Genomic DNA, 14,587 nt, shown 5'->3' with positions numbered 1-14,587 from the left:
CTTTCGGCGTTATCTCCAGCGGCGCATACAAGTGATAGAGTACTAGGTCGGTTCTCCTCTCTTCTTCACCGTCGACCTTGTCATGGTCGCTGCGCTATCACCTCGACTCACGCCTTCCGACTCTGATCAAGAGCATGATGTTGACGCTCTTCCCACAGACTACAAGCCATACGTACCGCTGAAGAAGCGTCGGGCGGACCTGCTGTCTCAATTAGGCAAGCATAAAGCCAAGCGGGTCAAGACGACAGAAGAGATCGAGGCCGAGGAAGAACACCATCGTCGTGAGTCTGAGCGAGACGCGGACGAGAGAGAAAAGGAAAAGACGAGAAGGGATCGGACTTTGCTACAGGCTGCTCAAGAAGTCAAAGAGCGAAAAGCCAAGGAGAATGCCGACAAGAGCGCCGCCGAGTTGGCCGCCGAGGAGGAGGCGAGGCTTCTGGCCGATATGGAGAGGGCGCAGAAGAAGTTGGCAGGTGCAAAGGAGATATCACAAGGGACAGTATGGACGGATAGCTTGAAGACGACTTGGAGAGCACCTTGGTTCATTCGTAATATGAGCCAAGAGGAGCATGAAGCTGTCAGAGATAAATATCACATTATTTGTGAAGGGGACGACTTACCTCCGCCTGTCCAGAACTTTGTTGTGAGTCGATCTCGACATGCAATTGTGGTACGTCTGACTTTTTAGGATATGAAAATACCTAAACCCATACTTGACTATCTACTCAATAAAGGGATCAAGAAACCCACACCCATCCAAATTCAAGGTCTTCCCACTGCTTTCTCCGGACGAGACATGATCGGAATAGCATTCACAGGATCAGGCAAAACACTCACTTTCACCTTACCCGCCATTATGCTCGCTCTTGAAGCCGAAATGCGATTACCATTCGTTCGTGGTGAAGGTCCAGTAGGATTGATCATTTGTCCCTCTCGCGAATTAGCTCGACAAACATATGAAGGATGTCAAGCCATGTGCAAAGCTTTGTCAGATTCTGGCGATTATCCCGAATTACGTTCTCTTCTCTGTATTGGAGGTATCAGTATGGCCGATCAAGCCGACGTTTTGAATCGTGGAGTTCATATTGCTGTAGCTACACCAGGACGATTGATCGATATGCTCGATAAAGGCAAGATCAACGCTCACTCATGCAAGTATCTATGTATGGATGAAGCTGATAGAATGATCGACATGGGTTTTGAGGATGATGTGAGGAGTATCATGAGTCATTTCAAATATCAACGACAAACTCTGTTATTCTCCGCTACGATGCCTAGGAAGATACAAGATTTCGCTCAGCAAAGTTTGATAAACCCTATTTTGGTCAATGTTGGTAGAGCGGGAGCTGCGAACATGGATGTGATACAAGAGGTGGAATATGTGAAACAAGAAGCGAAAATGGTTTATCTGCTGGAATGTTTACAGAAGACACCACCACCGGTGATCATCTTCAGCGATAGCAAGAATGAAGTGGATGGTGAGTGAACATCAGGCAGTCCCATTGGTGAGCTATGCTGATCTTAGACATACAAGAGTATCTACTGCTGAAAGGTGTCGAAGCGGTTGCCATCCATGGTAGTAAGAGTGAGCCCGATCGTAGGCGTAGGCAGTGTGTAGTAGCTGACAAGAAAGCACAAGAAGAACGAGAATACGCCATTCGATCCTTCAAGGGAGGTGCGAAAGATGTCATGGTCGCTTCGGGCGTAGCTTCCAAAGGTCTCGACTTCAACGAGATTCAACATGTCATCGTATATTCAATGCCTAAGGAGATCGAAGATTATGTGCATGAGATAGGACGGACAGGTCGGTCGGGCAAGACTGGGATAGCGACGACATTTGTGAATATGAACACAAGCGAGCAGACTTTGCTGGATCTCAAATATCTGTTAATTGAAGCTAAACAAAAGTGAGCTTGGTGTCGAATGTCATGGTTCAGAGAACTGATGAACAGGATCCCAGAGTTTTTATTGTCCATAGAAGATCCACGAGCGAAGCAAGGAGGAAATGTCAAAGGGTGTGCTATCTGTGGTGGATTAGGTCATGGGATTGCGGATTGTCCAAAACTTCAAGAAGCTCAGAGAAGGACTCAAGCTGCTCAGAACCAGTATTCTGGTGGAGGCTATTAGAGTGATATATGATCTGTATCTATATGTATCTGTTGTTGTACCAAAGCAACGCTGTACCCAGCTGCGACTGCTTCGATGCCATTGGACGGAAGCAAAAAGTTGACAATTCTCGTCTCCCGATCTTGGCCTGGTTTCTCTGTTTTCTTTCCAACTTGACTCTATTTTCTCTCTCTTTCCGCAGGCCCCGAGTGACATCGTTATCTTCCTCAACTCCACCTTGGATCTTTGGGCAGAATCGGATGGCTCGTCTCTTCTTGATTCCGTCACCCGACCTCATTCCCTCATTGTCGACCATCTTAACAGCCATCGGTACATGTGAGCTGTTGACGGAGCCCTTCCATAATGTCCAAGTAAGTCCCACTGGCCTCATCCCGACCTCCACTGATCTACAGTCCCTCCTCCCTCATCCGTGTATATCGTACCATTCTCAAATCAAGTCGGATTCCACAAACTCGAAGTCTAGTGACAGCCCTTCATCCTTCCCCACTCCCATCCTTCTTGCCTTTTTCATTCTCCGTCCCCATCGCCACTTCTTCCTCCGTCACCTTGGATCATCTCAATCAACTTGAACATCTTTTTTCACCACCACCAGATCCTTTAGTCGAGTCATTATCATTCGCATCTGATGAAGAACTGTTCAAAGCTATCATCGGACCCTCTTCATCAAGACCAAAAAGCAGAGAATGGGAAAATGGAATAGACGCTCAAACGGCTTATTTGGCATTACGTTCTCGACCTACTTTTCCACTTTACCTGAGACATATGTCTGCAAAGGTCTACGATCGTCTTCGTTCCCACACTCCGGATCATTCTTCTCCATTCGACAGATCCCTCTACAATAATATGACCAAGACAAACAAACTGTTTGGAAAAAATCCGAATAATGTCAATGTGATTCAAGTTCATCATACTTTCGCATCTGATTTAATGCTCATGCATCCTGACCCACGTATCCTTCATTCTATTCTCGAACTTGATTTAGGTCGTCCACCAGCACCGTTTTACCCCCCTGATCCAGCTATTGACCCTTCTCCACAACTTTTCCCACGTCGACGATCTCGTTTAGACCAAACGGAAATGTTGCTGCCTTCTACAGTAGCGGCGATATATCAACATATCCATCGATATCTTTCTGCATCTTTATTACCCAAATTATCTCGTCAAGCAAATTTAGGAATTTCTAAATCTCTCATTAGCGTTTCTTATCCTTTATCCCTTCCATCTTCAACTCTTCCAATCAATCACTCGACATTTCAGAAACGTAATTCCAAAATGTTAGCTGGTATAATGACCGATTTATATATCACTTCGCCGGTTTGGGATGCAGAAGCCGCTTGGGTGGTATTACGAATAATGTTACATTTATCACGAACCGATTTAGAACCCGCCATCAAGATGGTCAGGAGATTGCTGGACGATGGGAGAGTTTCTTCTGCTGCATTTGGGAAAACGGCAAAAGATCATCCGGAAGCAGGAAGGTTATTGGTCCAAACTATGACATTGAGATTATGTCTTCGATGGGGTTATTTAGCCAGGGCGAGGAATGTAGCTGGGGAGGTTTTGGAAACTCTTGAGAAATCTCATTGGACTCAAGGGACTTGGGAGGTTTTAGAAGAAACAATGAGGACAATGTTGGTAGGACAGACGAAAGGGTATGAAGAAGAATGGATAGGTAGGATGTTGGGGAGGATGAGAAAATTGGAAGATGCTCCAAATGTGGATGGGTTGTTAAGGATGTTTTTGGAAAGAGTGGAGGATGAGAAATTAGCAGAGAGATATTTAGATTTATTTGGGGATTCAATTGTTGCTTCATCAGAAACGCTCATGAGGGATGTGTTGGAAATGGAAGATATAATGACGAATGAGGAAGGTATGTCAACTATCAAGTCTGAAGCGGAAAGTACGATGGATGATTCAGGTGAAAGAAGAGGGCAAGGAGAGGTAAAGAATGTGAAAGAGAGAAATGTGGAAATATCTCCAAAACATCTCATACGTTTACTTTCTCATCTCCCTCATGGACTTTCGACCGAACGACGAGCTTTACTCCGAAAAGTAGTGAGGAACAATATCAACGAGATATCTTATTTACTGAAGAACGATGAGAAAATGATTAGCAAAGTGGCCGATGCTTGTTATAGGTTGAAATGTCCTGATGTCGCGAGAGTTCTGAGAAGGAGATGAGTTTGTATTTTATCGATTTATGCATCACATCTTGTCTCCTCATGGTATTCTTACCACTTGAATTCTCTAGAGACGGCGTGATGTGTCCGTTAGGCCCGTTAGAGTCACTGTTCCATGTTCCATCTCTTCACGGCATTCAAAACTTGGGATTCTGGATATCTGAATCTCATGATAGTTTACGTGAGTTAAATGTATATCAATTCATCTATATACACAAAATCGTATCCACTTCATCTAAGTTATATACACAACCTCAAACTTCTCAATGGTGAAAACATCAATCTTTATACGGTTTACTTATACTTCCTCCTTGATCCATATGTGGAGGATCTAAACCTAAAACTCTATATCTTTCTTCTAACCAATCTTTCGCCTGACGACCATATTGTTTTTCGTAGGAATTTACATTTAGGGGTCGTTCGGCTTGTGGGGTTACTCGGAGACCGTGTCTTAACGAAGGCTGAGATGAGCGATGTGTCACATTGTCTTCGATTGTTTCCATTGGTCCTTCCCTGATTCCCCTGTAAATGGGATAAAGTGGACACTTCAAATAGGTACAATAGATCTGAAATGAAATGATTACGTCGATTCCGAAATGTACCTATCGAAAGATGGCAGAGATGAAAGCAGGTACGACCGAAACCAGCAGAGATGAAAGTAGGTCCAACCAAAGATAGCAGAGATGAAAGCAGGTACAATCCAAGGCAATAGGAAGATTGAATAAATGGGAAAACATGAGATACGATTCTATTCACAACCTTGCCTGTGATTTCTTTACAAGATATTACCTCTGAAAAGATATAAGGAAACAACTTGAAAAACCAAGGTGATAATATGTGTAAACTCACATAAGCATCAAAAGTAGCTGAATGATTAACTACCCTATTATCCCATAAAGCTACATCCCCATCTTGCCATCTCCATCTACAAGTAGCATCGGTTTGTTGTGCGAAACTGTCAAATAAAAATTTCAAAGTGTTTGTCGATTCTGCTTTGGGTACACCGACTAGACGTGTGACAAACCCCGCATTGACAAAGACGGATTTGAAACCTGTGACGGGATGAACACGTACGACGGGGTGGATTGTTTCGAGAGGTTGTCGACGAGGAGTAGGTAGGGTTTCTGAACGCCATAATGCTTGACCGAAAGAAGAGTGAACGGCAGATAAAGATTCTAGATATTTCTGATATGGTTTAGACAAGGAGGAGTATAGTGCGTAGCTGAGTATCAACGAGTCTGTCTTCTCTTTTGATATACCTCTTGGGAGAAACGATCACAAGCTGTGATTCTGGGTAAGGAGTATGGAGATTGACGAGTGAATCAGGAATTTAGTAGGGACAATCTTCAAAGTGGACGGAGTATAATTGCGGGTTGAAGGAATGGTAACATTTCAAGAGAAGCGGAACGAGGGAAAGAGCATAGATGTACGAGATCCAAAGGTTTGAATGAAAAGAAAGGGAAGAGTGAAGATCGGGTGACAAGCATGAAAAAACACACCCGGAAGACCAAAGCGTGTCATTCCCAACTTCCGGAGTGGTCATAAGTTTCAAAATGGTCGTACCGGGTGGTTGTGCTTCGAACGTTACGTCCGAGTGAAAGAGTTCTACACGAGAAAAGGCGTACGGATCCGGTCTGGAATCCTTGTCAGAGTAAATGACTAATGTCAGTGGCTCTTACTACCAATGAAAGTAGCCGTCTAACTTCATTATGTAAAGCCGCCGTGAAGGGGTAGAATTCCGATGACACCCTGTGGAAGATCTTGAAATCTTTGGATAGGCAGGAAATAAGAAGAGCAGCCGATGTCTCGATGAAATCACCTTTGATGACAGGGGAATGAGAAAGCACAGTACGAATGATTGAGAGATAAGGAGCGACACTCAAATGGGAAAGGGGGAAGGAAATAATCACCCACCAACCACATCGTCCAGACCGTTCCGACGAGGAACAGCAAGAACAGGATGAGTATGTAAAGGTCCAAAGTACCTTCCTAATTCACGTTGTTTGTCAACATCCAGACCAGTCTGGCTTCTGAAGACTATATGTCAGTGTGAACAGTCTTTCGATGAGACACATCGAACGTACACACTACCCCTCTCCGGGCCACCAGAAGAGCTCTATCTGGTTAGCTTCATATCTCCTCTTCGTGTTCATCCATGGGGTCATGTTCAGAGCGGCTACATCTCGTCTCGTCGGTCGACCAAGAGAACGGGCAGGCTAAGTATCAAATTCCGAACAGGGATGGTACTTGAGAAGGGGGAAGCAATGTAGAAGATCAACAAGATGGATGGATGGATGGTAGGAAGAAATTAAAAGAGAGAAACTCACAAATCATCTTTTTCCTCTGAAGTCAAGTCCTCAAGCTTGATATCTCCCTCTATCACAGACCCCACACATATTCCCAGATCTTTGATCTTCCCCCCGGCTTTCTTCACGGCAGCGTTTAAGCGGGAACAAGCAGGGTCGGCAAAATGACCACGGTCGGTAATGTCGAAGTATGGCAGAGGAGGGTCAGATTTCTCCCTAGTTGGGTTGTACGCTGAAGTGAGTTATGCTTCATTCATCGTGGGGTGGGAGGATCATTCCTGTCCCAGCCCTTACCCCCAGCTAGTCTGGTGCGACCATCTTCCGCCGGTCTAGATTGAGGATTAAGAAGAAATCGTCGAGAAGGACTATATGACTAACGAAGTAAATCCGAGAAAGGATAATTTTCACCAGGTCCAGCACCTAGCACATCCCCCTAATGGTTAATTCCGCCCCGTGTTCGAAAAAAGACTCACGACGTAATTGTACGGATCCACCAGGGTTTCTCCTCCGTCGCTGGATGCATTCGACATGGTTTCTACCTCTCTCAAGAAGTCTTGTCAGCGATCGCGAGCCAGCCAAAAAAGATGATGTGACTGAGTGACTAGGTCAGAAATGTCAGCAGGGTAAAAAGCGAGACTGAAAAAGTTAATGGGGACTTGATGTTTTATATCCGATGGGGATGTGAGAGAGGATTGCGCCATATCGTACCGTACATACACTCGTTCGCTTGCGAGGTGTTCCTGGCTCATGGCTCTCGGATCGTAAGCAATCTCTGTGATCTGGTCAAACATGATGCTGTGGCAGCAGGTAGCATCCACGCTGGCGGGCAAGACCCTGTGATGCGGCGCTGAGAGTGATAAGTACTCACCCTAACTTACAGGTACTTACCCATCTTTTGCGTCTTTCGCACCACAACGCCGCTGATCGCGGACAAGGACTGATGCGATCTTGAATGTGGCACCCCTTTTCCGGCATCAAACCGCCACATTCAAGTTGACACGCGGCGTTTGGTCCAAGACTGCATGACCTCGACAAGCTACCCGTAACCATCTTGTCATCTCCCCTATCATACCTCATGGCCTGCTCTCGTTTTCGAAGTGGATCAGCGCCAACGTAGGGGAGACAGAGTATCTCTAGAGCTCACGTATCTCCCGTCTCTTCTTTATAATGGAGGGCTGGGTCGAAGAGGGGCTGACATCGTAAAATATGTGTGATCGTAGTGGATTCCATGCGATTATCGCCTGACATGAAAGCACTATCCCTTGTTTGGGACATGATGCATTCTCGTCTGTTATACGATCATTGCTCACTCTCTGATCTCTGGTCCCCTATGCCGCCGTGATTTATGTATGTCTATCTGCCAAAGACCCAAGTGCCAAACGTGTTAATGCCGACGAGAAGCACAGGACCACGATTGACAAAGTGGCACTTTTGTGGCACATCTTTCTCGCCTTCTCTCTTCCACCCCCTATCCTCACCTTCTTCACCATCTTGTCCATACCTTTCCCTGCCTGTCGCTATTTCCTTGTTGAGATAGTCAACACGCCCTATCACTCCTTGATTTACCTCTGACACACACTTGGATAACTCTCACATCCGCTCGCATCTCTTTCCATTCTTCATATCGGAGTGGCCGTGTGCTCATTTCAGTGGCAAGTGTGGCACCATCCCCTTGCCCCAAAACATCTCTTTTCATAATGTCTTCCAACCCTCCTGTCATCTCCACCTTCCCTCATACTCTTCCTCTTCCGCATCATCACCAAGGTGTGCCGAACGTCCATACCCACCCTCACCTTCAAACCGATACCGCCACTACCGTCACCAGAGGCGCGGACATTGACACCGTGCCATATCCCCAACCTGTGGCACTCCTTTCCCTTCCTTTCCAGCCTCAACAGCCTCAAGTCGTCCCGCCTACCAGTATCAATATGGTGGACCCCATGTCTCTGCCTTTGGAAGAAGATGTCGACAAGGTAGTGCATGTTGCCAACATGCATGCACAGAGAAGTGATGTCACCCTCATTCGACAACCTTCCCCAACCACACAACACATCAACCTCGTCTTCAAATTACCTCCTGGTCGGAGGGACAGTCCACGGAGTGTCGACACTCCGACTGGAACCGGAACAGTAGCAGGAGATGGTGATAGTAGAACAAGCAGTCCTAGTAGTCCCAGTGTCCACGTTATGGTTGACGGTGGCTCGGACGGTGTGGCGAGGAAGAAACGTAAGACTGGGTAAGTGGCACTTTTCTCTTTCTTCTCTGCTAATCTCGTCAAGCATTTACACCTTCTCTTTCCACCTGCCAGCCGCCCTTCCTCCCTTATTCGTATCTTCTTGTCATCTTCCATACAACGTTGATATCATACATGCTGACACGCAGTTCCAATTCTCATCTCGCTCAACAACTCTCCTCTCAAGGTACATCACACAACACACCTCTCGAAGATCATCCCGATCGCTCTACCCCATTATCTATCTTCGCTCCTCCACCACCTTCGGATCTTCCAGATGCTCTACAAGAGATAGTTCGTCCCGTCGTTGCCGATAATGATGGCATGGTAAAGGACGCTGCGGAGGGATTCGAGAATCGTCTCCGCCACACTCGTGCGAGATTGGAAAGCGTGCGGTCGGGGGTCAATGCTTCTGGTCGGGGTGTCAAAGTCGGAGGTGCACCTCGGACGTCGAATGTTTCGGGAAGGAAACCGAGAAAGTCGAAAGCCACCGATGAGATCGTGAGTCGTCACACTTTTCACGTCATTTTAAATTCTGCAAACTTTTCTCAGCCGTTCCAAATTCCTCGATTATACAACCCAGAATACACTTTCCCGTACTATCTTGCTTTCGTGAGGAGACATACAAGAGAGCGATATTGACATCTAGCCAAACCAGGATTTTTGCTCAGCATGCAGAGGTATAGGGAAATTTCTCTGCTGCGACGGATGTCCGAGAAGCTTTCATTTCATGTGTTTGGATCCACCTCTTCTGATCGACCAGCTCCCAGAAGAGGAGACATGGTATTGTCGCAAATGTAGAGCTGAACGGGTGAGTTATATCTGCATGCTCAAAACGTACCAAAGGTCACCACCTCTCTGAGGTTCGGATGATCTCAGCGAAATCAAATCTCATGTCATGTAACATCGAAATGAAAGAAGATAAACGACTGACAACTAGGATAAGGCCGAGAACGCATCTCCGGCGAAAGAGAAAGAGAAAGAGCTCAAACCTATTCCCGCCTGTTTCAAATTACTCACAAAGAAACTGGAAGAAGAGAACCCGGTTCAGTTTCGTTTGCCAGATGATATTCGGCATTACTTCTCTGGAGGTATGTAGGATTTTCAAGTGTTGAGTTGCGCTGATGAGAAGTACAAGAGGGACCGGGAGGAGAATATGTGGATCATGAGGAGACAAGGACACGAATAGAGTAGGTATCTTCCCTGTCATGGTAGTTCAACTCCGATGCCAAGCTTTCCTCGTACATATACGATCTCAGAAAATATCACATTACATCATGCCAATGATGCTGACGAACAGCCGGAAGGGATTCCAAGAGGAACGAGATGGTACTCGGTTGCGAGATGGTAAACGACCTGTCTCATGTTACCAATGCGGCGGTTCTTCCATCCCACTCGGATCCCTCATCACTGATCCTGGTATCGCATGGAGACAGATCGTCAGCTGTGATTATTGCGCTTTGCATTGGCACCTCGACTGTCTGACACCTCCGTTAGCAAGTATGCCGAATTCAGGGCGGAAGTGGATGTGTCCTAATCATGTGGAACAAGCTATGGTCAGTCTTCGCGTGCTTCTCTATCCAAGATCGTACCTCGATCTCACCATGGCCCCTGCTCACTGATCCTCTGGGTGTTGTCTCTCATACGTCATGCAGTCATGACTCGAGACGCATGTTTGGCGAGACGTCATTGTCCTACCTTTGTCAAAACCGGAGTTTGACAACGTGATGTCCTCGAAGGCCGCCTGTCCGAATTGCAACGTGTGGAGTGGGAGTATGGTCGTACTATCATCATCTGAACCAATTATGAGACGACGGTCTGGTCGGAACCGACAGAGGAAAGGTGCTAATGTGCAGGCAAGACGGAGAACTGTCAAGTCAGGTCTGGAAACTATTGACGTGGAAAGCGTCGGTACGCCGAACAACGGGAACATTCTTATCCTACCCGACGACCAACCAGGATTGCACTACGAGGATTTTGTGATCAATAAGAAGAGATATCGGGTGCCGGAGATGGTCATCAAATTGGATTTCTGGGACAAGTTACGTGCGCGTAGGTGAGTGTCACTCTTAACTTCTTTACTGCTGCTCAAAGCTGTTCATATCTTTTTCTGTCAGCGACTAACTTGTCTTCTCCTTGACACTCGGGTGTGCACACATCAGAAGCATTTCCTCATTCGTGGTCGTGCACGTTCGTGACATGGTGTAGAATCGCGAGTGATATGAGATCAGGTGAGGGCCGAACGTGGCTGACGATAAGACAACAAGCGGAGGAAGCTGCCAAACCGAAGGAAGAGGATACAGAAGATGAAGTGAGTAGTGTGGAAGAAGAACCTTTACCATATGTACAAAAAACGACTGTGAGTATTTGGTTCCTTCTTTTTCTATCTTCCGGTCGCTTCGTTGCTATCCACTTGACCCGCACTATCAACATGCTCATATAAGTGTTCAAAAGAGCTTGTACATGATGGACGAAGCTGACATAATCCAGGTCACTCAGGCAGATCTAGACGCTGCTAACCTAGTGCTTGGTCTTACTACCCCTATCTCCGCTCCCTTGACTCAAACATCACACTCTTCTCAAACTCCAACTACACCACGTCTGGTCACTCCTCATACAGCCTTACATCATTCTGATATTTCCGAATCGGGCAGAACGGAGTCAAATCAGTCTGTGCCGAGGAAGATAATGTTACGATTAGGAAGACCTGTTACTGTTCCAGGGTCAGAATGGTCTGCCGTGGCGTAAAGTCGGATGACTGGTTTGTCCATTTGTATATTCTTTTCTACATACTTGAAGGTATCATTGGTAATAGGTTGTAGTGTATCGTGGATGAGATATATATCAGAAGAAAGTAGGTAGAGGAGTTTTTGAGGAAAGAAGAAAGAAGAATTCATCAACGGTCTTGAATCTACGTATTTGAACAAGCTAACAAACAAATGCATGTTTTAGAATCTATCAACGTCTACGTCTAAATATCATTCATAAGTTGGGAACAAGCAATGCAACATAATTCTAACTGCAGGATGAACAAGCATATAATCAATCCCCTTATGTACCTGGCGTGTCGTGATAAGCCGAGAGATGAGATAGAAATATCACTAAGATAATGTAATTCGGTAAGCAGTTTTGAAGAACATATTATGAAAGTCCTCTCATGGCAAGTTCAAAAGCGACAAAAGTAGCTCCATTAGCAAATGGAGATCTGACCAATGTGGGTGTTAAACCTCCTGTGAAACCTTTCCATCCGCTTGTACGCCAGACTTGAGTAGCACAATCGATCATCCCTTTATATTGACGTTTTGTAGGGTTTAAATGATCCGTTTGAAGTTTAGATTTTATAACGTCGATTGGGTATATACTAATTATCAATCATTTTTGAATTCTTATTGTCTATTACTCTCGATTCATGAAAGTACTTCTCGTTCACTTAGAGTTGAATTCTTATTGTCCATTACTCGATTCATGAAAGTACTTCTCGTTCACTTAGAGTTGGGTGATCAGTAACGGTTTTTTTTTCAAGGTGATGTGATTGGTGTTGATTATATTTGGTGGGAAGGAATTGTGGTGGATGATGGGTAAAGAACTTCATATTTTGGGTGTATTTAGAAGGGTCAAGTATGTGTGGGTGACTTCAGGAGTGGTAGAGTGGAGTGTGGAGATATGAAGATATGGAGGGGAAAAGGTATGAATGACGTCTTTATGGGACAAAGAAGAATTCAGAGGTATGAGAGATGGTTGATACGCAGTAAGAACTCAGAACTCAGAAATATCAAGGATAATAATGAGACAATGAAACGAGGTGGGGATTGACGAATGACGGGATTGATATAGTCGATCGAGGGAATAGGGTGAAGGAATGTCATAGATGTCTGGAGAGTGGAACAGTAATCTAGAAAAGAGAAAAGATGAGAAAGTACGTGGCAAGTTCGAGGAAGCGGAAAGTAGAAATAAGATATGAAGGAGTGTAAATCACTTACGAAAACCATAATGCGTATCCTGCCGCAGCACCATAAGTCACCGACCAAATCGGAGCGATATCTTCTCTTTTCACACCTTTAGTACGTATATGACGTTGAACGAGATATTCGTATGCTAGGAAATACGATCTGATCACATTAACATTGGATTCTCTCCTCCTTTTTCTGGTTTTTGTTTCCCCCCATGTTGCTCTTTCTGTCCCATTGTTCTTTTATCCCTCGTTCTCTTCTTTCTAACGTATATTCAGTCTCCCCGTCATCTACTATACTCCGCTACGGACCCCATATTCCACACTGACAGGACCCGGCGCTCGTATCGACTTATGAACATGGACACCAAAATGTCCAGTGGTATGACCGACACTCAAGTGCCGGATGGACTGAGGGATTTGGAGAGAAAGACAAATCACTCACCCATACCCCAACCCATCCCGCCACATTGTACTAACTTGTCCTTTAAATACACCCCCTATCCCACCCATTTTCCATAACGCCACAGCACAATCCCATGGACCTCGGTAGATAGGTGGTTGAGGCTGGGTCTGAAGTCGGATACGGATATGTTCAACAGGGTTGGCTACGATCGTATTGGCTACACCGGCTATGGCTCCTGCTGTGTAGAGCTCGGCTGAAGGTGAGCGGACATAGATATGTGGCCAAACCGTCTCAGTAGGGCTGTTCGACTAGAAGAGAGGTTTTGTCCGTCATGTAGTCAGAGAATTTGTGGTTTATTTAGAAGGGATGTGGATTGATAAAGACGCCCTGGGTAGAAGAACAGGGGGAAAGTAGACCATTTGTAGAAGTATACCTCATCTCGAGATGAGGGGTAAGTGGACGAAAAAGTACGAAGATGGGATAGAGAGATGACTGTAGAGAAAAGATGTACCGCATGGAGGAAATTGAGGACATACCAAGATTCAACTCTTCTTTATCTCCCTTTCTTCCCCCGAAAAACCTCTTGGCACCCTCTAACGCCCCAAATTGGATAGATACACATGCTCCTATTCCCAACAAAGGCGTCAGGGTACCTTTATAGAACCCCGTTGGACCGTCCGATCGGAGTAACTTTTGGGCACAGTCGAGAGGTGATTTGTACGTCCCAGATGGAGCAGTTTGTATCCGGACTTTAACTATGTCGAAAGGCTTTTGTATCAGCTGAGAACTTGTTTCACTATACTTTTTGACTATCACAAGAAACTTCTTCGCTTGATCACAGGTGGACTCCAACCACTGGGTTCGTGCCTCTTCACTCGTGTCAAGAATCTTTGAACAATCGACTCAGGTGGGAAATGATAGAGGACATCGGGGTTGTGACATGCTGAGTTGAAAGCTTAGCGTAGATGCTTCAAGACTACTGTCCAACGATGAGTAGGAAAGAAGGGGATGGAAGCATGATGGGAATGATCACACATCTAGGGATATTTTAATCAGGTTTGGAAATGATAGCATCGACACTCACTTGACCGACCAAGACTTGAGCTATCCCACCCACCGAACCAGCTATGAGATCCTTTTGTGTCCTACTCAGTCGTAATCCAGGTGTCGAAGCGGGAGGTGAGAGAAGTTCCGACATGTTTTTCTTTTCTCTGGTCTTGTCAAGGATCTTTTAACACCTCACCAACCCTTTATCACCCAAAACACCGTACGCGGACAATCGAGTCGAAAGAAAAAGAGAAGAGAAAAGATAAGTTTGTGATGTTAAAAATCACCCGAAGCTTCGGAAATTGATCAAAAGCGGGTGATCGAAATGTGTATACAAAA

The 14,587-nt window shown here is 45.5% G+C and overlaps 4 protein-coding genes across 4 annotated transcripts; 2 read left to right on the top strand and 2 right to left on the bottom strand.

Moving 5' to 3' along the window:
* Window positions 1–82: 82 nt before the first annotated feature.
* On the top strand, window positions 83–2,127 carry TREMEDRAFT_32503 (uncharacterized protein; the record flags this gene model as incomplete). The annotated part of the gene is made up of 5 exons (XM_007005604.1): window positions 83–643; window positions 689–1,478; window positions 1,526–1,585; window positions 1,634–1,907; window positions 1,953–2,127. The coding sequence occupies 5 exons, from the start codon at window positions 83–85 to the stop codon at window positions 2,125–2,127; spliced, it is 1,860 nt and encodes a 619-aa protein (XP_007005666.1).
* A 2,458-nt stretch (window positions 2,128–4,585) lies between these two features.
* Window positions 4,586–7,143, bottom strand: TREMEDRAFT_69333 (uncharacterized protein; the record flags this gene model as incomplete). Its single annotated transcript, XM_007005859.1, has 8 exons — window positions 4,586–4,768; window positions 5,157–5,529; window positions 5,807–5,966; window positions 6,222–6,344; window positions 6,392–6,423; window positions 6,635–6,845; window positions 6,992–7,046; window positions 7,087–7,143. The coding sequence occupies 8 exons, from the start codon at window positions 7,141–7,143 to the stop codon at window positions 4,586–4,588; spliced, it is 1,194 nt and encodes a 397-aa protein (XP_007005921.1).
* Window positions 7,144–8,981: 1,838 nt separating this feature from the next.
* On the top strand, window positions 8,982–10,906 carry TREMEDRAFT_32134 (uncharacterized protein; the record flags this gene model as incomplete). The annotated part of the gene is made up of 6 exons (XM_007005563.1): window positions 8,982–9,347; window positions 9,496–9,657; window positions 9,787–9,937; window positions 9,976–10,036; window positions 10,147–10,402; window positions 10,703–10,906. 6 exons carry the CDS (start codon window positions 8,982–8,984, stop codon window positions 10,904–10,906), a joined length of 1,200 nt encoding a protein of 399 aa, XP_007005625.1.
* Window positions 10,907–11,987: 1,081 nt separating this feature from the next.
* TREMEDRAFT_32480 (uncharacterized protein) lies at window positions 11,988–14,399 on the bottom strand (the record flags this gene model as incomplete). Its single annotated transcript, XM_007005601.1, has 5 exons — window positions 11,988–12,207; window positions 12,827–12,955; window positions 13,241–13,454; window positions 13,738–13,969; window positions 14,286–14,399. 5 exons carry the CDS (start codon window positions 14,397–14,399, stop codon window positions 11,988–11,990), a joined length of 909 nt encoding a protein of 302 aa, XP_007005663.1.
* Between the last annotated feature and the right edge of the window lie 188 nt (window positions 14,400–14,587).

The sequence above is a fragment of the Tremella mesenterica genome, assembly GCF_000271645.1.
Source record: "Tremella mesenterica DSM 1558 unplaced genomic scaffold TREMEscaffold_8, whole genome shotgun sequence".
Lineage (NCBI taxonomy): Eukaryota > Fungi > Basidiomycota > Tremellomycetes > Tremellales > Tremellaceae > Tremella > Tremella mesenterica.
This window is presented reverse-complemented; position numbering and strand designations above follow the sequence as displayed.